Source organism: Acipenser ruthenus, chromosome 29 (genome assembly GCF_902713425.1).
Source record: "Acipenser ruthenus chromosome 29, fAciRut3.2 maternal haplotype, whole genome shotgun sequence".
Classification (NCBI taxonomy): Eukaryota; Metazoa; Chordata; class Actinopteri; order Acipenseriformes; family Acipenseridae; genus Acipenser; species Acipenser ruthenus.
The window spans coordinates 16,027,165-16,052,127 of NC_081217.1; the positions used below are offsets into that span (position 1 = coordinate 16,027,165).

Below are 24,963 nucleotides of genomic sequence, written 5' to 3' on the forward strand. Positions count from 1 at the left end.
GAGAGACCCGTCCGTGCAGTACATTCAGTGCAGCCGAGATCACAACACAAAGCTAACGAGAGAGAGACCCGTCCGTGCAGTACATTCAGTGCAGCCGAGATCACAACACAAAGCTAACGAGAGAGAGACCCGTCCGTGCAGTACATTCAGTGCAGCCGAGATCACAACACAAAGCTAACGAGATACCCGTCCGTGCAGTACATTCAGTGCAGTCGAGATCACAACACAAAGCTAACGAGAGAGAGACCCGTCCGTGCAGTACATTCAGTGCAGCCGAGATCACAACACAAAGCTAACGAGAGAGACTCGTCCGTGCAGTACATTCAGTGCAGCCGAGATCACAACACAAAGCTAACGAGAGAGAGAGAGAGACCCGTCCGTGCAGTACATTCAGTGCAGCCGAGATCACAACACAAAGCTAAGTAACGAGAGACCCGTCCGTGCAGTACATTCAGTGCAGCCGAGATCACAACACAAAGCTAACGAGAGAGAGACCCGTCCGTGCAGTACATTCAGTGCAGCCGAGATCACAACACAAAGCTAACGAGATACCCGTCCGTGCAGTACATTCAGTGCAGCCGAGATCACAACACAAAGCTAACGAGAGAGAGAGAGACCCGTCCGTGCAGTACATTCAGTGCAGCCGAGATCACAACACAAAGCTAACGAGAGAGACCCGTCCATGCAGTACATTCAGTGCAGCCGAGATCACAACACAAAGCTAACGAGAGAGAGAGAGACCCGTCCGTGCAGTACATTCAGTGCAGCCGAGATCACAACACAAAGCTAACGAGAGAGAGACCCGTCCGTGCAGTACATTCAGTGCAGCCGAGATCACAACACAAAGCTAAGTAACGAGAGGCCCGTCCGTGCAGTACATTCAGTGCAGCCGAGATCACAACACAAAGCTAACGAGAGAGAGACCCGTCCGTGCAGTACATTCAGTGCAGCCGAGATCACAACACAAATCTAACGAGAGAGAGAGAGACCCGTCCGTGCAGTACATTCAGTGCAGCCGAGATCACAACACAAAGCTAACGAGAGAGAGACCCGTCCGTGCAGTACATTCAGTGCAGCTGACATCACAACACAAAGCTAACGAGAAAGAGACACATCCGTGTGTGCGGTACAGTGCTATGGACAAACTCTTTCTCTTACGTTCCGAGTAAGCGCCAACAATATATTTAGTGTGCTGTAGGTGCTAGTAGTATCGCTGTCTTCATACTCCATTGAAGCCCACGTCAGCCTACATCTGCAATACACGTAATTATTACCAGTGTCGTGTTATTGTAATAAACACAACCTTAAAAAAATTTGATTGGTAGTAATCATCAGAAGTGTGCTGCCAATAGTCTTACTAACTACACTTTAACAATAGCAGTGCATACACATTTATATACTTATCTATCTATATATATATATCTATATCTATATCTATATCTATATATATATATATATATATATATATATATATATATATATATATATATATATTCCGTACTCATACATAGCTTACTGTGCACTGTGAAAGAAGGCGGCATTATTATTGTGTCTCATAGGCAATGGTACAGCAGCTTCTACAACTACTGCACTCGTCTTTTTGGACGAGTTCCCTCACACGTGGCAGAATGATTGTGTCAACATGAATACGACTCCTCCTCCGACTGCTTTAACCTGCCTTTATCCAGTAATCGAATTTCTTTATTTCTACATGTTGTATATATATATATATATATATATATATATATATATATATATATATATATATATATATATATATATATATACACATTATATGAAAGCAAAATGAGAAGTATTGTTGTTGTTTTCGTTACGTGGTTGTCTTTACTATTTTCTTAGCCCGATAAATGATCTCAGTGGTCTTAAATTGAGAGTTAGGGCAGTAGGTAATTTTGTAAAGCTACCGACAGCAGCAAAATCAGCTGCCTTAATGCAAATAAACATCCTGGTAGTAACACATGCCTACAATTAATACAGATTGCGTGGCTTAAAACAAGACATGCTGTAGTCTACCCAGTGGAAACCCAGCAGTTAATATAAATGTTTAAATATATGCAAACTGTGACTTACCTGACCAGGCACGAGCAGAACGTGCCTTTTGTTTAGTACGCAGTACTAGAGCACCCCTCCACCCCATTCTGCTTTTCACTGCAGCAGCGACTTAAAGACAACTTCACTGTGGCGTCAGAATTCACCCAAACAGCTGGTCGTGCCCGTCACCCCCAGCGTTTTAGTGTTCTCTCAAATAAGTAAAATGTTTGAACCTTTCGATCTGCCTATCTGAAGCAGCCTGTAACTGGGATAACTCGTGCACATGCTTTAAAGTAAATAACCGAACCATGTAGCTGGTTTTAAACCAGGTTTACAGGTAGGTCTAGCTCCAGTACATTTAAAAGTACACATCTCAAGGACGAAGACTCAACAATACATTCACTGTTGCTGTTTTTTTGACGGTTTTTTTACCCTTTACTACCAGTATTTGACCCCCCCAGATTTGTTTTCCTTCCCTCTAATCAGCCCCCGTTGTGCTGGTCCTGCCTGCACCTTAGTAAGACATTTTTTTTAAAGCCTTTAAGTGCTTTCTTTGGGTCTTTGATATATATTTATATATTTATTTCTTAGCAGACACCCTTATCCAGGGTGACTTACAATTGTTACAAGATATCACATTATTTTTTCTACATACAATTACCCATTTATACAGTCGGGTTTTTACTGGAGCAATCTAGGTAAAGTACCTTGCTCAAGTCCCAGTTACAGTGAGTACTACACAAGTCTGTATTGTATTTATTGGAGAGCTACAAGTGTTCCAGAGCAGGAAACAGCAAACCTTTCCAAATCTTACTGTCATTAATATATCTACCAGGGCCAGCAGAGCCAGCATGGGTCACTAGTAGAATGGTACCACAGTGTGACCCATTCTCATACCTGACATACCAAAGTTACAAAGCAATGCACACTGATGATGATTCTCATTGCAGTTCCATGATGGTGCAGTGTTATCCCTACCTGGTGTGCTGCTGCACCAGGAGCACCTGTATGAATGAGCAGTCATTCACCCATTGCTGAAAATGCTGTTGTCAGCTAATGCTTCTACTAGTTTTCAGGGTAATACACCCATTTATTTTCTTTAGAGAATGGAGGTTCTGTTAGGTTTTGCACTGGGGTAGCTTTGAATGTTTGTAAGGGATAATCCCTAAGGCTCTGGACTTTGTAGATTATCTCCACAGAGAAACAGATAGAAGGGTGTGTTTGTGTCTCTCTCGCTCCACTCAGCTCTGAAATCATACAACCTGGTCAGCCTGCTTGCTGACTAGCATGAATGCATGATAAGGGAGCTGAGAGAGAGAGAGAGAGAGAGGAGAGAGAGAGAGAATGAATTATTTGATTGCTATTGGACCCTAAAAAGAGACTTTACTCTAGCAGAATATCTCTTCACTGTTAGAGACACAAAGCAGAGGCAGATCCTGACCAAGTACAGACTCAGTGACCACAACCTGGCCATTGAAAAAGGTTGACACAAACAGACCTGGCTGACCAGCAAGAACAGTGGTCACTGTGAGACAGGAGAGGTCGAGACAGAGATGCATTTTCTCCTGGTCTGTGCACAAAGCATTGCATGCATGGCTCGCTGGCCAGGTCGAGTTCCTTTGCAGGTTTTAAACCAGCCTGCTAGCACTTGCATTGGGGTCAAGGTCTGAGCCTGTCAGGGTTTATTTATGTATTTATATTTATATAGCGCCTTGTGTCACATGGACCCCAAGGTGCTTTACACAAAGTAAAAAATCAATCCACTGTAATAGGGTGGTTAAGCACAACATTTGGTAACAGAAAGCAAGCCAGTTCATATAAAAAGAACAACAAAAACAACAGCATAGGAACATTAATACAATTTGAAATTAGAAAGGACAACAAAAAAGCAGTTATATTGTATAATAAAACCTTTATGTTCACTTTTTCTGGTTTTAGTTCATATTCATGCAATGGCATTTGATGATACCAAACGTTTTTGAATCCCACAGAAAAGCATATTACAATAGTCAATTCTTGATGAAACAAAGGCATGCATTAGCCTCTCAGCATCAGGTACAGAAATAATAGGTGTAAGTTTAGATATATTTCTCAATTGATAACATTATACTTTAATCATTTTCCTAATTCAAGTCTCAAATGATAGATCAGGATAAAAAAATGACCCCCCAAATTTCTCATTTCCAGTTTTAGTTTCCGATGAGAGACTGCTAAGGTCTAACTTCTGTAAAATTGTCATTTTTTAGTTGGTGCTGTGAGCCTGCCAGCATGAACTCTGTTTCATCAGAATTTAGCATTAAGTAGCTCTGCGACATCCAACACTTGATGTCAGCAAGGCAAGCAGTTAGCAGCACCCCAGTAGAAGGATTGCCTGGATCCAAAGACAAGTATAGCTGAGTGTCATCTGCATAGCAATGGAAGTTCACTCCATGCCTGCGGATAATGTCACCTAATGGCAGCACATACAATGAAAACAACAAAGGACCCAAAATAGAGTCCTGCAGAACACCACAGGCAACTTCTGACAAATCAGACTTCATCTCCCTGATAGAGACAAACTGAAACCTACCAGAAAGACCTAAACCAAGACAGGACATCTCCTGATAAACTCTCAAATACAGTATTACAAGCTAGAAACGTATGTAATTGGTTGGCACCAACTCTCTCTAGAAGTGTTGATAAAAATGGCAGATTGGATATGCGCCTATAGTTAATAAAGGATTTAGGGTCCAGGTTGTTTCTTTTGAGCAAGGGCTTTACCACCGGAACCTTAAATGCAGAGGGAACTATACCACAGGAAAGTGATTCAGTCAGAATTGGTAAAATGCGTGTATTAATAAACACAGAAAACATCTTTTAATAATTTGGTCAGGATAGGATCAAGGGCACACGCAGGTCTCATATGCAGAACTAATGCAGTCAGGTCTTGTAAGGTAATCAGAAAAAAAAGCCTCCAGCGTCACTCTATCAGGTCTAGTTGGTTCAGGTAAGGAAGAATGGTCCATAATAGATGGAGTCTGTAAAATCTTCTCTCTGATGTCAAGTATTTTATTTCTCGACTCAATGTCTCTGTCTTTGGCTCCAGGGAGGCAAGTAGCTACCCTGTGTAGAGGATCTTTACTACAGAAGTAATACTGAGTCACCCACAAGCAGCACCTCCCCCTTGATTTCACCCATCAGTTATCTGTGCTCAATACTCGATATGTCTCACGAGTAATAGAATCTTGCCCACCCAGCCTCGGCCTCCGCCTCCCCCACCTACTTTCTCACAGTCCCCCAGTCCCTGCTCATTTTCTCAGTCCCCCAGTCCCTGCTCGTTTTCTCAGTCCCCCAGTCCCTGCTCGTTTTCTCACAGTCCCCCAGTCCCTGCTCGTTTTCACAGTCCCCCAGTCCCTGCTCGTTTTCACACAGTCCCCGAGTCCCTGCTCATTTTCTCACAGTCCCCGAGTCCCTGCTCCTTTTCTCACAGTCCCCCAGTCCCTGCTCCTTTTCACACAGTCCCCGAGTCCCTGCTTGTTTTCTCACAGTCCCCCAGTCCCTGCTCGTTTTCACAGTCCCCGAGTCCCTGCTCCTTTTCTCACAGTCCCCCAGTCCCTGCTCCTTTTCACACAGTCCCCGAGTCCCTGCTTGTTTTCTCACAATCCCGGAGTCCCTGCTCGTTTTCTCACAGTCCCCCAGTCCCTGCTCGTTTTCTCACAGTCCCCCAGTCCCTGATCATTTTCACACAGTCCCCCAGTCCCTGCTCGTTTTCACACAGTCCCCCAGTCCCTGCTCGTTTTCTGACTTTCGTCTATTTTCCCTTTTTCAAATCCCTCAACACAGCAATGATCTTGTGGTAATTCTGAAGTGTTGCATGGAGCAGACACACTCATAAGGTTAGACTCCAAATCATTTGGAGTCTCTTCTATAGAATCAAGAACTAACCAGGTGTTATTATTTATTTGGTTAAAGCTACTTTCAATGAACTGCTCGGTTTTGTATATGCTTCTAAGTATTTCTATTGGTTTCTGACGTTCGGCAATCTCTTGCCTTACAGTCAATGTTAGAGAACATTTCTGGCAGATAAAACCTTCATTAAATGAGAAGTATAAAAAGTTATAATGAACCTGGATCACTCAACTGCTATAGGGTGGTGGTGGTCGTGGGTCATGCCCTCTGGTGTGGTAATGAAGTGGAACACTGTGGTGTTATTGCACAGACCTGGTAGGTAATTATGTTGTGTGCTTGACAAAATATGACATATGGTACAAGGATCAATTTTGGCCAAAACACATAAACTGAAAAAGCTTTACAAAGCACAGAAATACATCACAATACGAAGAGAAGGAGAGGGGATCCCTTTTATTGGACTAAATCACAAGCGTTGAAGACCTCAAAGGTCTCTTCTTTTCTGCTTTCACCTGAAGAGGAGACCTGAGGCTTGTCCAATAAATGCATCACCTCTCCTTCTCTCCGTTGATCGCCTCTGGGCCGATACGACTACCATTTCACCTATCCACCCCTAACACAGAAAGGTATATTATGCATTATTTAATTATGTAGTTGCTTTAACAAGTTATTCTTTATCAAATTAATTTGAGGAGATATCTGATTTAAAAAAAAAAGAATATATTGGAGACTCTTACAACAAATTGTTCTCCGTGCACACATCGGAGCACCAGCGAGCACAGCAGAGAGGGAGAGATGGTGGATACATATTAAAACTCCTTACTGCTGAATATTTGACATTCATGATGACACTGAGTGTGCGCAACGAGAGGACAAGTATCGAATCCTTTTCCAGCTGTAGGGGATGTTTTCAGAATTGACCAGACCGCGCCAAGAGCTGGCAAAACTGGTGCATTTTTCATGTAAACCTAAATGTATTCCTTGCAAGGCTAGTTCATCAACAAGAGCAGAAGTTTAAAGAATTTTTTTTGGTTTTGTAGTAGACTGTAGTTTTGGTCTTGAAATTGTATTTATTCCAGTTAGATCACAGGACTGATCACTCAAGAACAAATCAAAATGTACATTTCACATGGTGTCATTTCACACGGTGCCTTGGAAGCAACACTGTGTCAGTTTCACTGGGATTTTCATTCTTAAGATGCTGCGCTGCATTTAGTGTTGCAGCAGGTGTACTGTCTCTCCCAAAGTGGAAACTCTAAATGAAATGAAGCCATGTAAAGTTCCTCATGGACTGGCTCTGGGGTCAGTAACAGGTTTCTGTGGTTGATTGTTTCTCTGGGTTTAGTTTCTCGTAGTGCATATCTTCAGGAATGTCGGAGGCACGTCGCTCCTCTTGCGGGCCGAGTCACTTCAGCACCAGAGTGTTCCTCCGCTTGGACTCTCTGCGCGGGAACTGGATGAAGCTCGTCACCTCATGGAAGCAGAGCCCTAAAAAGGAGGGCGAGAGAGTGAAAGAGTGAAGAGAGAGAGAGAGAGAGAGAGAGAGAGAGAGACCTCGTTAGCAAGCAGGCCGAGTTTGAGTAACTTGATACAGGTATGAAATACTAAAGTGATTTTAACTATTGGATTCCTGTTGGATTCACTTTGTACATCCTTTCCATCGGCACATTCTTCACATATTTCACCTCCACGTCAAGCTGAACTTGAGACATTAGAGGTTTTTTTTGTTTTTAATTAGCCAGCGCTATGAGACTCAGCTGGTCAGATTAATTATCTCCCACTGCAATTTCACTATCATCCACCAGGGGGTGATGTTTTTAAGCTGCTGTCATTTGCTGCATGGAAAAACATTCATCAGAGGACTTCAGATGGTGACACCCTCCTCCACATCAGTGTGCATGTAGAGAGGCTCTGCAGAGCTAGCACCGTGTTGCCATTTCAGAGGCACTAGACAAGGGATGGAAATAAGGCTTGCATTGCATAGCTGTTTGATCCATTCCTGGTTTTGCAATGAGTTTAACAAGACACATCTGAGCTTGTTACCTGTACACTGTGGCTAATCATGTGGGTGAAACTGCAATGCAACAGGAGTATTATTTCCATCCCTGTATGATATTCAGAAACCAGTGGCGAGTACAGACTTTAAGGGAAGTGAACCTGGGCTGTCCCACGTCCTCTCCCTCCGTCTCCGGGCTGTCTCACGTCCTGCCCCTGTGTCTCTAGGCTGTCCCACATCCTCTCCCTGTGTCTCTAGGCCGTCCCACATCCTCTCCCTGTGTCTCTAGGCCGTCCCACATCCTCCCCCTGTGTCTCTGTGCTCTCTCACGTCCTCTCCCTGTGTCTCTGGGCTGTCCCACATCCTCCCCCTGTGTCTCTGTGCTCTCTCACGTCCTCTCCCTGTGTCTCTGGGCTGTCCCACATCCTCTCCCTGTGTCTCTGGCGCGTTGGTCGCTATGCTGGTTCCTTACTCTTCCACTCGTTGACAGTCAGCTTTGCTTTGTCATGTGTGTCGTCGTACGGGTCGGTCTCTGTCTCCTCCTCTGGGTCTCGGTACTGCTCGAAGTACGGGTGAGCCAGCCCCTCCGCCGCCGTTATGCGCTGCTCTGCATCCAGGACCAGCATCCTCTCCAGCAGGTTCACCGCTGAGGGGGCACAAACACACAATTTTTGTCAGTTTTCTCCTCATTGCTTATGTAACAAATCAATACCAACTGCTCATAATGAAAAAGATACAATACAGTACAGTGCATTAAAGATCTGTCAAAAACTCCACAGTGCTGTTGAGAAGCTCTCCACAGTATATAATGCATCTCCCGTACCCTCCCCTCCCCTCCCCTGAACTGTTCCATTTAAACCCTGTGTGCTGTTGAGAAGCGCTCCACAGTATATAATGCATCTCCCGTACCCTCCCCTCCCCTCCCCTGAACTGTTCCATTTAAACCCTGTGTGCTGTTGAGAAGCGCTCCACAGTATATAATGCATCTCCCGTACCCTCCCCTCCCCTCCCCTGAACTGTTCCATTTAAACCCTGTGTGCTGTTGAGAAGCTCTCCACAGTATATAATGCATCTCCCGTACCCTCCCCTCCCCTGAACTGTTCCATTTAAACCCTGTGTGCTGTTGAGAAGCTCTCCACAGTATATAATGCATCTCTCGTACCCTCCCCTCCCCTCCCCTGAACTGTTCCATTTAAACCCTGTGTGCTGTTGAGAAGCTCTCCACAGTATATAATGCATCTCTCGTACCCTCCCCTCCCCTGAACTGTTCCATTTAAACCCTGTGTGCTGTTGAGAAGCTCTCCACAGTATATAATGCATCTCTCGTACCCTCCCCTCCCCTCCCCTGAACTGTTCCATTTAAACCCTGTGTGCTGTTGAGAAGCTCTCCACAGTATATAATGCATCTCTCGTACCCTCCCCTCCCCTGAACTGTTCCATTTAAACCCTGTGTGCTGTTGAGAAGCGCTCCACAGTATATAATGCATCTCTCGTACCCTCCCCTCCCCTCCCCTGAAATGTTCCATTTAAACCCTGTGTGCTGTTGAGAAGCGCTCCACAGTATATAATGCATCTCTCGTACCCTCCCCTCCCCTCCCCTGAACTGTTCCATTTAAACCCTGTGTGCTGTTGAGAAGCGCTCCACAGTATATAATGCATCTCTCGTACCCTCCCCTCCCCTCCCCTGAACTGTTCCATTTAAACCCTGTGTGCTGTTGAGAAGCTCTCCACAGTATATAATGCATCTCTCGTACCCTCCCCTCCCCTCCCCTGAACTGTTCCATTTAAACCCTGTGTGCTGTTGAGAAGCGCTCCACAGTATATAATGCATCTCTCGTACCCTCCCCTCCCCTTCCCTGAACTGTTCCATTTCACACTGAACCGTGATTGCTCTTCTGGAGGTTACCCTCCCGTGCATTTGACTTCAGAGCCAGACCTTATGGATATTCCACTTGGTTTATGTTCTCTGAAGGACTCACCAGAGGGGCTGGCTCTAGGGAAGAGCAGGGAGAAGTCTTTTCTTGGGAAATGCGGCAGAGATCTGATGTAACTCTTTGCCTGTTAGTCATAAACAAAAAGAAAGCTGTTAAATTAAAGCAGGCAGTTCAGCTTAGAGGAGAAGCATGACACTTTATACCTAGAACCCAACCCAATCCACACAGATACACTAACTGCGGCATTTAGAATTTTCTAGTGACGAACACCAACATATTGCATAGTTAAACTACTAAATGCAGAGTGCTCCGACATCTTCAGAGCTGTTATAACGTTGATGGTCATCATCACATTAAATCACTTTACTGCTCAACCAATTCAAAGCTGTACAAATCCCCCCCAAGCTGCCGTACATGAACAAAATGTGAAATGAAGCTCACTGTGTCACACAGTCAGTCTGTAAGCCTGAGGACTTGAAGAAGTATGAAGCTGAGCTACTGTATGAAACAGTACCTGGAGTCTGTGGGACTGGTGTCGGAGGGCAAGGCTTGAGATCCTGGAACGGTGCCCACACAACACCAGATTACTGCTACTGCTCTTAGACGACGTCACAAGCACTGCCCTCTAATGGAGAGCGACAGTATTGCAGCTGATCTCATTCTCATTAGTTAGCATAATGCTGCTTTCTCTGTCTACAACATTGAATTTGAATTTACATTTATTGAATTTATTCTGCCTCAATCTTTTTTTTTCTATTTCAAATCTGTACTTACTGTGTGGCAGGCAGAAGCTTTAAAAACAACATGTGCAAAACACTGTCAGAATCCTACTTGATTTTGTAAGCATAATGTTTACCTCGACGCTCTCCAGCTTTTGAATAAATTCCGGTCCTGGGACCCCCGTTACCTTCACGATCTCAGTCAGCTGATCCATGTCTAGTCATCGTAGGTCAAGGACAACTCTGTGACCTGAAGTGGAGCTTCAATAACATTGAACCTCCTGGTTCACCCCTTGACCCCACCCACATTATCACCGATTACACCCAGAGAGGTCTAGGAGAGCCGTCTCTCACAGAAACTCCAGTGCAGGGCCGTGAACATCACCGATTACACCCAGAGAGGACTAGGAGAGCCGTCTCTCACAGAAACCCCAGTGCAGGGCCACAAACATCACCGATTACACCCAGAGATGTCTAGGAGAGCCGTCTCTCACAGAAACCCCAGTGCAGGGCCGTGAACATGACCGATTACACCCAGAGAGGTCTAGGAGAGCTGTCTCTCACAGAAACCCCAGTGCAGGGCCGTGAACATCACCGATTACACCCAGAGAGGTCTAGGAGAGCCGTCTCTCACAGAAACCCCAGTGCAGGGCCGTGAACATCACCGATTACACCCAGAGATGTCTAGGAGAGCCGTCTCTCACAGAAACCCCAGTGCAGGGCCACAAACATCACCGATTACACCCAGAGATGTCTAGGAGAGCCGTCTCTCACAGAAACCCCAGTGCAGGGCCACAAACATCACCGATTACACCCAGAGATGTCTAGGAGAGCCGTCTCTCACAGAAACCCCAGTGCAGGGCCGTGAACATCACCGATTACACCCAGAGAGGTCTAGGAGAGCCGTCTCTCACAGAAACCCCAGTGCATGGCCACAAACATCACCAATTACACCCAGAGATGTCTAGGAGAGCCGTCTCTCACAGAAACCCCAGTGCAGGGCCGTGAACATCACCGATTACACCCAGAGAGGACTAGGAGAGCCGTCTCTCACAGAAACCCCAGTGCAGGGCCGTGAACATCACCGATTACACCCAGAGAGGTCTAGGAGAGCCGTCTCTCACAGAAACCCCAGTGCAGGGCCGTGAACATCACCGATTACACCCAGAGAGGTCTAGGAGTGCCGTCTCTCAGGTTCACAGAAACCCGTCACTCTGCTCTGCCTGTGCTTATATTAACATCCCAAGGACAGTTCCTGCTCTTGAAGTTTGGAATATATCAAATAAATATTACCCCCCCCCCCCCCCCCCTCCTCCATGTACAGAAAAAGATGCACCCCTCCCTACATGCACTTTAGCTGTGAATTTCAACCTGAAGCACTGAGCAATACAGAGGACAATACAGTCCTTTCCTCTCAACTTGAATCACTGAGGAAACAAAGGATACAGTCCTTTCCTTTGAAGAGGGTGCGGCCAATTAACATTTCAGCCATTATACAGCCGACAGACCAAATATCCACTGTGTAGGAAAGAAAGGAAGAAAGAAATGTGGGTTAGTACAGGAACATGTGTACATGTAATACCATTGCATTTCTAGTTGTGATTTCTAGGCTGTGTGGTCCAGTGGTTAGAGAAACAGGTTTGTAAGCAGGAGGTCCCCGGCTCAGCCACTGACTCATTGTGTGACCCTGAGCACGTCCCTTAACCTCCTTGTGCTCTGTCTTTCGGGTGAGACGTTGTTGTAAGTGACTCTGTAGCTGATGCACAGTTCACACACCCTAGTCTCTGTAAGTTGCCTTGGATAAAGGCGTCTGCTAAATAAACAAATAATAATACATTTAGCAAAAGATTAATAAACACCAGTTTCCAGAATTAAAACAGTATCCAAAGTCAGTATTTAAAATTGCAGTCCCTCCCCAGCACTCATTACAATGAAAATGCTCCAGTCATGCATTACAGAACCCTGGCCTGTTACTGTCTGCAATGTATTAGGATTATTATATTGATGTATAAAGGGTCATGCTGTCCTTGGCTGCAGTTTGTATCACTCGTTTATAAGCCTCGTGGCTTTTGCAGTCATAAACAGACACAGTGCCAGATAAGACTGCCTGCCAAGCCCACAGAGAAGATGGGTGACTCCAGCCCTGTGGTTCATTTAAAGAATTACGAGCATTGCAAAGAAAGAAGGAAGGAAAGTGTGTGACTTGCCAGTCTGGGTGTAGTGCATCCAGTTGAGAATGACCTCTGGAGCTCGGTACCAACGTGTCACCACATAGCCGGTCATTTCAGGGTCCGCGTGCCTTGCCAGACCGAAATCCAGGATCTAGGGGGGCAGGGGGTTAGATCCCAGCAGCGGGTATTGTGTGGGTGGGGGTGACTATTTCACATGTATATTTGGACTGACAAATGATTTCCTCTTCACATTTTCTCAAGGGCAGCGGGAGAGCGCGTGCAGAAATCTCACAGCAGTAGTGGAAGCAAAACGTGAATGGAATGAACAATTCACAACAGTCTTTCACTGACATCATGCTTATGAAGTTTTACTGCAACAGACCATGTTAAAAGCAAGTGAAGCGTGACCATGTACAAAACATGGACTAAGGGCATCCTATCATATGTCTGTGGAATGTTTTCATGTTGCCCCCATGAAAAGCAAGAAACAAAAACTGCCTGGGCAATAAACTACAACACTATACGTATCTATCTATCTATCTATCTATCTATCTATCTATCTATCTATCTATCTATATAAAGTCTTAAGTCACACACTTAGCAATACATTCTTGTTAATGGAATGCTGTTTAAATGTGTAAAGACCAGCACAGCGCTCTCCCGCACCTGGGTATTATTTAGGATGTATGTCGCAGAATTCAAATACCTTTAGTTCACAGTCTTCATTAACGGCCAGGTTTCCAGGCTTCAGATCCTGCAGGTTACAAAAGAGGTGTCAGGTGTGGCTGTTCTGAAACTGGGCCAGAATAAGGTACACCTAATGCTGAATATAAAAACTAGGACTAGCAAGGAGTGATCACAAACAGTGAGCACCTTGTGTATTATTATTTCATGGTGATCACAGCATATAGATTGGTAACACTTTAGTTTAAGGATCTGTAATAAACAAGGAATAATTCATACGTAAATAAAGCATGTTATAAACAATACAGTTTAATAATACAACATTGTAAGAATATGTAACTGAGGCATTAAAAACTTCAGAATTCCTTTCTAGCACAACTTGAAGCTTTACAGTAGTAATGTGGCATTCACATGTTATTGTATTCAACTGGTTTTGCTTGGTAATAATGGTTAACACATTTACATATGACTTATAAACAGATCCGAAAACAAAACTTTCCATTTAACATGGTCAGTGTGCATGTGTATGAGGTTCTTGCAGCTGGTGCGAATGAAAGATTCTCTGACATTGGCTTTGTGAACAGGACGTGCAGAGGAGACAGCAAACAGCAGCTAACAAGGCTAAGAAGTGTCCAGTGTAGTGAGGTCCCTACTTCACTGACTACATGTGTGCTGATAAGGAGCAGCCAGCCACTGGCAGCCAACAATCCTGAGGAGTGTTTTCGTTTCACGCTCCTGTTTGCTAAAGTGTATTTAAATAGAGGGTGTTGCAAGGACTCTTGACCTCTAGATTCAAACAGGGGGCGTAGTTGGTTGCTCTGTCAATGTCAGTGTTTTGAGGTAGCCGAGCCCTGACAGTCCAGCAGTGTGTTTTCTCAAGCTAGTTTGGTTTTCAGAAGCAGCTGCGACAGTGATTTTATAATCCGTGTGAATCCCCACGCTGCTTCTTCCCATATACATATTTCATGAACATGCTTCTGCAATCGCGCACGCTGCAGTGCAGACTTGTGGGTTTTAATTTGCTTCTGGAAGTTCAAACAATCACAGTTCAGACAAGCCTGCAAAACTGCAATTTCAGGATCTTGCAACTCAAGCAATTATTTGCTAATTAAATTGTCAAAACCACAGGGGACAGGATTTTCAACAAACCGTCCTTCAGTTAAAACTACCGCTGTCTCTGTCTGTACCAGTGAAAAGATACAACCTCTGGACACTCATAGCTTTCATTCAAATACAAACTGCTGCTAGTTCAAATTATAACACACACTGCGAGTGGCAATTCTAGTCAGAACTCCTCCTGAAGTCAGTTTGAGACTGGCCAAGACTGCAAGAATATTGCACACAATTTATAAAGATTTTCAACCTTTCATGTGTAATTCATAGCTTTTGCACCAACTGGGAGGAAAAAATGTGAATTCCATTTGAGAGTTCTTACTGTAGGTCAGGTTGTTTCCCTCTTACTTCACAACACATAATGTGGACTAATAACACCTGTACATGTAGAAGGCAGACAGACAGACAGGCCTGAGTGCACAATGTCCCCAGCCTGGAACAAGGTGTTCTGAAGATGCGAAACTAATCAGCAGCAACAAACTCGGGCAGATCGGAGCAGGTCAGAGCGGGCTGTGATGAGCTGATCGGATTCCTAGCAGCCCCTCAGCTCCAGACCTGTAACTGCAGCTACGTAACCACATACTTTGATACTAAATTACCTGCTGCTGAAATACACTCTGCAATTAGCTGAATTAAATACAACTTCTACTTGCTAGCACACTGAAGACTCTCTTTTTCTTTTGTTCATTATCTTTAACTCATTAATAGTTTCAGTTTCGTGGTGTATGTGACTGTGCTGTACCTCCCGCTCACACACAGACACACTGAAACCAAAGACTTCCATTAGCAGGGTCAGAGCTGGAATTATATAGCTTTTTAAATAGCTTTTAAAATGCAAGCTATTGAACGACTAGCAAAATGATTGACTCTCGTAACTTTGCTTCACTGATAAGGTGGGTGAGTCACCCATCACTGCCAGGACTCAAAGGAACAGGCAGCGAATGTACGAGGGCTGGAGGTGAGCATGTCTGGGCTGGATCTGCAGTTTCACATGAAGCACGTCACACAGAGCAGCGTGGAGCCTTCAGGGAAGAGGCTTTGCTGCTGCTGTAAGCCTGCTTCAGGGAAGGGTGGAAGCGGAACCCAAGACCTCAGAGCATTGTGAAAGTGAACCTGTAAAGGGAGAGAGATAGAGGGAGGGCAGCCACGGCCTACAGAGCAGACATCCACAACACAGGCTGATATCAGACCTGCAGAGCGACTGAAGCAGAGAGAGAGAGAGAGAGAGAGAGAGAGAGAGAGAGGGCAGCCACTGCCCATCCGCAACACAGGCTGATATCGGACCTGCAGAACGACTGAAGCACAGATACAGAAAATCAAAGAGCAAACTGAAAATCTGACACTCCCGTGAATGCAAGACATCAAAGTCAATTATTTTGCAATTCCTGATAAACCTTATTGGATGTGGGACAGCAGGGAAAGGGCTGCAATCAATTACTCTCATTTCCCCTTCCTTGGAAAATGGGATTTCTTACTTAGCACACAGTGCAACCTAGTGGTTGTATGTTGTAAGCACAGCAGGATGTTAACGGAAAAGGTCTGTTCATCCCTAGTATACATACTGTATAAGCCAGTGAAGTTGAACTTACCCGGTGAATAATTCCTGCTGAATGTATATACTGCAAGAGAAAGAGGAAAGCAATGAGATGCACATACAATCACACAGGCACACAATTCAAAATGGACATAATACGCACAACACACTCCTGGTGTCAAAACTATGAAAGAAGGGTTACAATGATCTGCCCCACTGGACAGGAAAATAAATAAGCAGTTCTCAATCTATAGCCCTCATTACTCCTAACCAATCAGAAGCCAGAACTCTTGCATAAGTAGATCACCGTGACCAGAATTCCTATCCCCTCAAGAATGTGTGCCAATGTAAATCTATACTAATGCGTGTCACACTTGAAGCAGCAGTTCTGAAGATAAAACTAAACATGCAAGCGTCTTTCGGATTGGCATCTCCTGGGGTGGGATAATCAAGAACATCCCAGCTGGGATTGCATCTGTTAGGACAGGAACATAAAAACTGAAGTTAGCCAAGCCAGAGACGAGGAATATAAATATTCATGTCAGGTGTAAAACGAGAGGACAGTAGCCAGACAGACATTCGATATGTTATTCCTTCATAACAGATGAGTAAACAGCAACAAAACATTTCTTCACAGTCCAGAGACCAGTGCAGCTTGCATCTTGTGTAGCTCCATTTTAAAACTGCTTTCAGCGGCAGTCAGTGTTTTTTAGTTCTGACTTCGGCTTTGTAAAACCTACTCAGTTCAAAGTCGTCATCGAAGGCCGCACGAAAATAAACAGGACTGGCCTCCAGATTTAATTTAAGAGCAGACAAGGGTTAAAGAACCCCACCACTCAACGAGCAAGTACAAATACAGCCAAGGGTTAAAGAACCCCACCACTCAACAAGCAAGTACAAATACAGCCAAGGGTTAAAGAACCCCACCACTCAACGAGCAAGTACAAATACAGCCAAGGGTTAAAGAACACCACCACTCAACAAGCAAGTACAAATACAGCCAAAGGTTAAAGAACCCCACCACTCAACGAGCAAGTACAAATACAGCCAAGGGTTAAAGAACCCCACCACTCAACGAGCAAGTACAAATACAGCCAAGGGTTAAAGAACCCCACCACTCAACGAGCAAGTACAAATACAGACAAGGTTTAAAGAACCCCACCACTCAACGAGCAAGTACAAATACAGCCAAGGGTTAAAGAACACCACCACTCAACAAGCAAGTACAAATACAGCCAAAGGTTAAAGAACCCCACCACTCAACGAGCAAGTACAAATACAGCCAAGGGTTAAAGAACCCCACCACTCAACGAGCAAGTACAAATACAGCCAAGGGTTAAAGAACCCCACCACTCAACGAGCAAGTACAAATACAGCCAAGGGTTAAAGAACCCCACCACTCAACAAGCAAGTACAAATACAGCCAAGGGTTAACGAACCCCACCACTCAACAAGCAAGTACAAATACAGCCAAGGGTTAACGAAGTGCACCACTCAACGAGCAAGTACAAATACAGCCAAGGGTTAAAGAACCCCACCACTCAACGAGCAAGTACAAATACAGCCAAGAGTTAAAGAACTCCACCACTCAACGAGCAAGTACAAATACAGCTCCTCAAGTACTGTACTGAGGGCACTGATAGAACTGGAATTCAAGAGCTCTCCTTATAAAAGCATGCCTCCATATTTTTACTATGCTTTTCCCATGGTTATACTATACATTTACCATTGCTTACAATGTTTATTAATACACTTCACCATGCGTCGCTATTCCTTACCCGTGCTTTAGCATGCTTTCACTATGGTAAACTTTTATAAGGGCTACATGCACTTATATTGTACATTACAACAACATTAATAGTTAACTTAGTTTTTTTAATTTGGTTAAAAAAATAGCAAAGTAACTTTGTGCTGCAGCAAAATTTTAAATAGTAAAAGTAAATCCATCCGTCCTCACAAGTCTCCAACCCAACCCACCTTGAGTCCCTTCAGAATCTGATAAACCAGGAACTGGATCTTGTCCTCGGAGAGCACGCCCTTGACCTTGGACAGGTCCATGTCCATGTAAGGCATGACCAGGTAGCTGGGGGAGGAGAACAGGGATGAGCTGGGAAAGAAGCAGGAATGCTTGTCCATGGTACTCATTACAGGCAATGCAACAAACAGGATCTGCTTTAAACAAATGAAAGGTAAGAGACTCACAAGTCCTGGAAGTCCTCTAGCGTGGCAGCAGGAGTGAACGCGTCCAGAAGCCCGATTACCTGATGCACGGAGTGAGACGCATTAACACTTTCCACGCCGCAAGGTTACATTAATACTCAACACTCATTATTACTGAGCTTGCAGCTGCTTTTTAGATTCAATATTGATGGAGGACAGTTTCTGGTTGTGGTGCAGATATCATCCATGTTTATCAATGCTTATCATGAACCCATGATATTAATTTGAAGAAAAACCCCAGTGCCCCGGCGCCACTTTATACAAATTTGGTGTACTGTGATAAAAGCATAGCAAGTGTAGTAAAACAGACAAAGCACAGCTAAATCAAAGACATGCGTGGTAAAGCATTGCTAAAAACATTTGTAAAGTGCATGGTTCAAGCATGTGGAAAGCATGGTGTTAGCATGGATAAAGCAGACGAAACTTCAAATTTACAGCAAGAAAGGGCAATGACGGTCTTGTTGACTGAACAGCAGAGTGTTCCATTCCCCACCCCCACATTCTAGAACAGCACTTCAATGCAAGATGGAACAGGTCAGTGTGTTTGAACACTGTATATTCCAATTGCTCCCCGGCTGCTCCTGACTGAAGGGAGAGAGCCTGCCTGTTTTCCAGTTCTGAGTCAACGCCCATGGAAACCTCACTCACATTCTCGTGCTTCATGTGCTTCAGCAGCCTGAGCTCCCGGCAAGCTCTCTTGGAGAAGATCTCTGACTGGAACGGCCGATGCAGCTTCTTGATGGCCACTTTTTCTCCCGTTTTGACATTGATGGCTGAACTGGGAGAAAGCAATAGGCAAACAACACTGTGCTTAATCCACCAAGCACAACTACAAGAGCGATCGATCGATAGATAGATAGATAGATAGATAGATAGATAGATAGGATAGAATCATAATATAATAATGTTCAATGAAACAAATAAAAAATATTGGTCTACAAGAAAAAGACATTTTAACCTAAACCCTCGATTCAACATTCCTATAGTAACAGCAGTTCTGGCTCCTCAGAGGAGGCAAGTCTCTGTTATAAACTCCTATCTGCTATTAACCACAGTCAGGAGACCAGCTCCCCCAGCTGCACTTTCGCGGCAGGAAATACTGTGGCTGGAGCCCCGTGAAGGGCAGCTGCCAGCCATGAAGAAGGGGGGGAGGTCAGGAGACCAGCTTCCCCCGCAGCAATTTCTCTGCAGGAGAGAGGGTGGCCGGAGCCCCACAGAGGGGAGCTGCCGGCCATGAAGAAGGGGGGGCAGGTCTGGAGACCACCCCCAAAAAATATTTGGCCAGAGGAGCCGGCCTGTGCGCGGGCCATTGGAACGTTACGGCTGTTTGGGTGGGAGGAGGACATCCCACCGTGGCCGCCACCTTTGGTCCGTTGCTGCCCCTGTTCCTGCGCCGGGACTGCTAACCGGGACTTTGGGGACTAAGGGGGGAGGTGGCCGAAAAGGCCATGTGTGCTGCGCACAAGGGGGGGCATGTGTGGCGGAGTGTCCCGCCCCTATTTATTATTATTTGTATTATTGTTTGCGGCGCGGGTAAAAGCGCCGCGTCTTTTATTATTATATTTAAAAACCCTGTGAGGATGCATGGCTGATCAGCTACTGATTATTTAACTAGCTGACAGTCATGCATCCTTACCAAACGCGTGCAGACTCTGGCCGAGGGATAATAAGATAATTAACAACTAGTTAATCCCTCGGCCAGAGTATATAAACCTGCAGCTCTCTGCACTCGAGTTTGGGTGTACAGAGGAGAGTACGGGGAGCGGAGAGAGCGAGTCACATTTAAAAAAACAATTGCTAAAACTTACTTGTTTGTTTGTTGATTCGTTTGGCCCTCGTGCCATTTTGTTTCTGTTTTGTTTAAATATTTTGTTTTATTGATTAATAAATACGCTGAGTGCCATTGTACTCAGCTTCATCCGCCCATCCATTGTTTGTGATTCAGTTACTTCCTGGTCCGTGACATCATCACACTCACCACTGCCAGCCAGACTGTCACAGAGGTCCACTGTCGTTACAGGGAATAATATGATCACACCCAAATGTTGTTATGGATGTGTGCTTTTTATTGCCATCAGTAGCTCCATCCACAATAATTCTGAATGTTTTCATTTCAAATGGTGAAGGATTGAACTTGTGTCTTTGTGGTACGGCAATTTTGTTTGGCATAATTTTTTACATACCACAGTTTTCTCATCAGGTTCCTCAAAATATTTCCAAATGTGGCTTCCTTTGATTAGAGATGCCATTTTAAATATAGAACAAACTCAGCAAACAACGCTTATCATTAACATTATTATCCCGCCGTGGAATTGATACCATACCACGCCTACTACAGGCATGAACACACACACACAGTGCACCAATGAAGCGCCAGATTGACCGAGAATAAAACCCGCCCCAGTGTCAATCTTTCTGTTGCACCAATTAGAAAAGCTACTTGGAGGCAATGCCAACCCCTTATCCATCCTTACTGTGGCACTAGAGCAGTCTCATACGCGATGGACTACTGATGATAAATTACTAAAATTAATGCATACAGAAATATGCGTTTGGTGACATTTGTCATGTGACCTTTTATACGTCTAGCATATTATTAAACATTTTACCACTTCTTTAGAAATATACATTTAAACGTTTAAAATTCACATCCCTAGTTGTATACAGTGCATTTTTAAACATATGCTGGCAGTGTGTAACAGTTAAGTGTATTATAATAAACTATGATGGGCTGCTGCTTTCTTTTCTCTGTTGGCTAGTGGAGAACATGTGTTTAACAGCTGAATTGGGATAAAACCTGTTTAGACTGCACTAGTAGATCTCGATCTACCCCGATGCTTTGGCCTTGCCTGACCTGAGCACCACGTTACTGGATCCTCAGCTGATGCACTACCAATATGTCATTGGAGACATAATTTACTGTAATCCTAACTTGTTGCATTCTAGTTCATGTTGAATTTTAGTAGTATTATTTGCACTTACTGTAAACTATACTTTATTTAAAAATTAATCTTGCATTGTAACCCTCTACAGTACTGCCCTGTAATACCTGTAAGTAACCTTGGATAAAGGCATCTGCCAAATAAATAAATAATAATACTAAAAAAAAAAAAAAATAATAATAATAATAATAATAATATGAAAAGTGTTTTCAGACAGAATACAATAGTAAGATTCTAGTGTTGCTGGGGGTTAATGGGAGCCCCACGCCTTCTGCCTTTTTTCTGCCTCCCCATTTTTTTTGGCCATCAGCCGCCACTGCTCTGAACACTGTGCTAAATGCACCAAGCACAATTAAAACACTCTGAACATTGTGCTAAATGCACCAAGCACAATTAAAACACTCTGAACACTGTGCTAAATGCACCAAGCACAATTAAAACACTCTGAACACTGTGCTAAATGCACCAAGCTCAATTAAAACACTCTGAACACTGTGCTAAATGCACCAAGCACAATTAAAACACTCTGAACACTGTGCTAAATGCACCAAGCACAATTAAAACACTCTGAACACTGTGCTAAATGCACCAAGCACAATTAAAAGAACATTGAACACTGTGCTAAATGCACCAAGCACAATTAAAACACTCTGAACACTGTGCTAAATGCACCAAGCTCAATTAAAACACTCTGAACACAGTGCTAAATGCACCAAGCTCAATTAAATCTGTCTCATGTGTAGGGCAGTCCTGTTACGATCCAGCATAGTTCAAATCATTAGAATCTGTCTCATGTGTAGGGCAGTTCTGTTACAATCCAGCATAGTTCAGATCATTAGAATCTGTCTCATGTGTAGGGCAGTTCTGTTACAATCCAGCATAGTTCAGATCATTAGAATCTGTCTCATGTCTAGGGCAGTTCTGTTATGATCCAGCATAGTTCAGATCATTAGAATCTGTCTCATGTGTAGGGCAGTTCTGTTATGATCCAGCATAGTTCAGATCATTAGAATCTGTCTCATGTGTAGGGCAGTTCTGTTATGATCCAGCATAGTTCAGATCATTAGAATCTGTCTCATGTGTAGGGCAGTTCTGTTACGATCCAGCATAGTTCAGATAATTAGAATCTGTCTCATGTGTAGGGCAGTTCTGTTACAATCCAGCATAGTACAGATCATTAGAATCTGTCTCATGTGTAGGGCAGTTCTGTTACAATCCAGCATAGTTCAGATCATTAGAATCTGTCTCATGTGTAGGGCAGTTCTGTTACGATCCAGCATAGTTCAGATCATTAGAATCTGTCTCATGTGTAGTTAAGCGGTGCAATGTCCAAAATGGTGGAGACAGGTGGCAGAGCACTGTGCACATACTGTGGGGGCAGTACTAGCAGGACTTGGAAGATAGACTATTTGCTTTAAAGTGTTTGGATTACTTAGCATAAACAGAGCTGAAATTTCCAAAAGTTTTCATTGCCTGGTAATGCTGAAGCTCCGCCCTCATATGGAAGTCATTGTTCTGTGATGAATTGAAAAGTACAACTCTGTCTGTCTTGTTACAAGGCAGAAAGCCATTGCTGTCACTAGAGGAAGTTACATTCCAATAGGACTGATAGCTGTAATGTAATTATTTATTTGGATCTATTTGAAACCCTTGCATGCTCGGAAATGCTTCACATACAACTACAATTGTCACTTTTGATAACAGCTTAATGTCTTTCAGATCTCAGCTGTACTGAATCTTAATGCAACTCTTCATGTTCCTACGCTGGCGATGGCTTGGTTACATTACTGCATTTGAACGATCTGTTATAACAAGCAGAAGAGCCACAAACAGCGCTGGTTCATTGATGCATTGCAACTGCATAGACAGGATGCAATAAACTGCACAAACGTGGAGCAGGATTTGTGTTTCGGAGTTGGAATCTGTTGAAATAGGGCATGCCTTAGGTACAGTGATGTAACTTGAGATGATCGGGATATTGTATTATCGTGCGTACAGTGTTCGACATTGTTAAACAAATTATTGTGCAACAAGGCATGCCAACATAAAGCACTGCGCTTTCAAATTGGCAGAATGTTGCTTGAGCAAGTAGTAGGGTGTGTGGGCTGATATTGATCTATGAGGCATTATACTAGAAGAAAACAAGCAGATCTGTCTGCTGCGTGGGTGTGCCCAGAGGGAGAAATCATGCAACCCAGTAAAGCTCTTCAAATAATAAAGTTATGGCATGTGCCGTACCCATAAGGAAGTATACAAACTTTACATTATTTCTAAGCACTGTGCTACATTACTGTAATGTCGTTTAATTAAGCGCATGGTTTTACCAACTTTAAAAGCGAAGCTGTTGTAAACTCAAAAAAAGAAATACAAAAAAATCATAGGATACGCAATACAGTACCTCCAAAGTAAAAAGGACCCATGCAAATCGACTTCATCTTTAAAAAAAATAATACAAACAGTAGCAGACTGTGCAGTGAAACTTACCAGACAGAGCCGTAAGCTCCGGATCCTATTGGCTTCAAGTTCACGTATTTCTCGGGGACTTGCCAAACCGTTTTGTTGATCTCCTCTCTGTAAAACAGCCTGTTGGGGTTCATTATTCTATCTTGTAATGTCGATCAATAATAACTCATACTTCTGTATGCAAAGCTCAGAAAAACAAACACACGCACCACACAGGAAGCAAAGAACTCCACACTACGAACTCCTGCAGCTGCCTGCGTTGGGCTTGAAGTTACTGCAAATGACGTCGACTCCCACCCACTTCCGATAGACTTCACCTGAACTACAATGATACTGGTACAGAACACGTTTTCCCAGTTGTCCCTTGTTGGTCCGTCTAGGCGTTTCATTCGCGCTGTCTGTGTGGGAAGTGTTAAAGACATAGTACATGTTCATGAAAGAACACTTAAAAAAAAAAAAAAAAACATTTTACCAGTACTGTATACTACTAGCAACTCTATAGGGTACAGTTTGGGGCAGAGTATACGTATATGCAGCGTCGATCGATCAGTTCGTTTGTTACGATGCTGAAGTTGGCTTCTTATTCAGCCAGCTTCCTAGTCGCATTCCAGCTTCTTATTTGCGTCCCGCAAATCTAACGCAAATTTCAGTGGTTAAATCGTTTTGGGCCACTTATTAAAAGTTTATTCTCACAGAGGGGGAACCCCTCCATGTCAAACATATGTATTTATCCTGGCCCAAAACGGATTTTGATACAAAAACAGAGGGAAAACGGCACAGATAGCAAGTTGGCATGTTGTCCAATTAAAACAAATTGAATAAGTAACTGGGGTATTTTGTGAGTTACATCGCTTTGGGCCACTTATTTTAAAGTTGATTCTCACACGGGGAACCCCTCTATGTCACTCATGGGTATTTATCCTGACCCAAAACTGATTTTAATACAAAAACAGCGGGCAAACATGGCACAGATGCATCATCTTCACTCAGGATCTGCCATGCTTTCAAAATCATCCGGTCCTGTGCTTCCTGCTATTTGCATCATTTGCAAGAAGATGGACTGATACATCACCTCCAGCCACAAACAGCTGAAACTGTAACTGCAGGTGAGTGAACCACTTAATAAACATTTAATACACTTCAAAAACAAGTACTGTTTAATAATCAATGTTTATTAAACAATGCATTTGTAAAAAAAAATGTTTCAAATGAAGGATGTCAATACTTTAGACTGTCTGTGACATTAT

General features: G+C 43.8%; 1 protein-coding gene across 1 annotated transcript; it reads right to left on the reverse strand.

Annotated features, from left to right (window-relative positions):
* Window positions 1-3,944: 3,944 nt before the first annotated feature.
* Window positions 3,945-24,064, reverse strand: LOC117430486 (mitogen-activated protein kinase 13). The gene is made up of 12 exons (XM_059003747.1): window positions 23,738-24,064; window positions 18,960-19,089; window positions 18,294-18,352; window positions 18,069-18,174; window positions 16,147-16,176; window positions 13,467-13,514; window positions 12,797-12,911; window positions 12,036-12,107; window positions 10,727-10,806; window positions 9,916-9,994; window positions 8,409-8,582; window positions 3,945-7,428 (listed from the first exon to the last, which is right to left on the reverse strand). The coding sequence occupies exons 1-12, from the start codon at window positions 23,848-23,850 to the stop codon at window positions 7,346-7,348; spliced, it is 1,089 nt and encodes a 362-aa protein (XP_058859730.1). The 5' UTR covers window positions 23,851-24,064; the 3' UTR covers window positions 3,945-7,345.
* Between the last annotated feature and the right edge of the window lie 899 nt (window positions 24,065-24,963).

Excerpts from the sequence above, each read along its gene's own strand:
- LOC117430486 (XM_059003747.1), bottom strand. The coding sequence starts at position 23,850 with ATGAACCCCAACAGGCTGTTTTACAGAGAGGAGATCAACAAAACGGTT. Across the intron at positions 10,807-12,035 it reads CCTCTTCAAAGGAAAGGACT|ACATGGATCAGCTGACTGAG; the intron begins GTATCCTTTGTT and ends TACGATGACTAG. Across the intron at positions 7,429-8,408 it reads GACTGTCAACGAGTGGAAGA|GGCTCTGCTTCCATGAGGTG; the intron begins GTAAGGAACCAG and ends CCTCCTTTTTAG.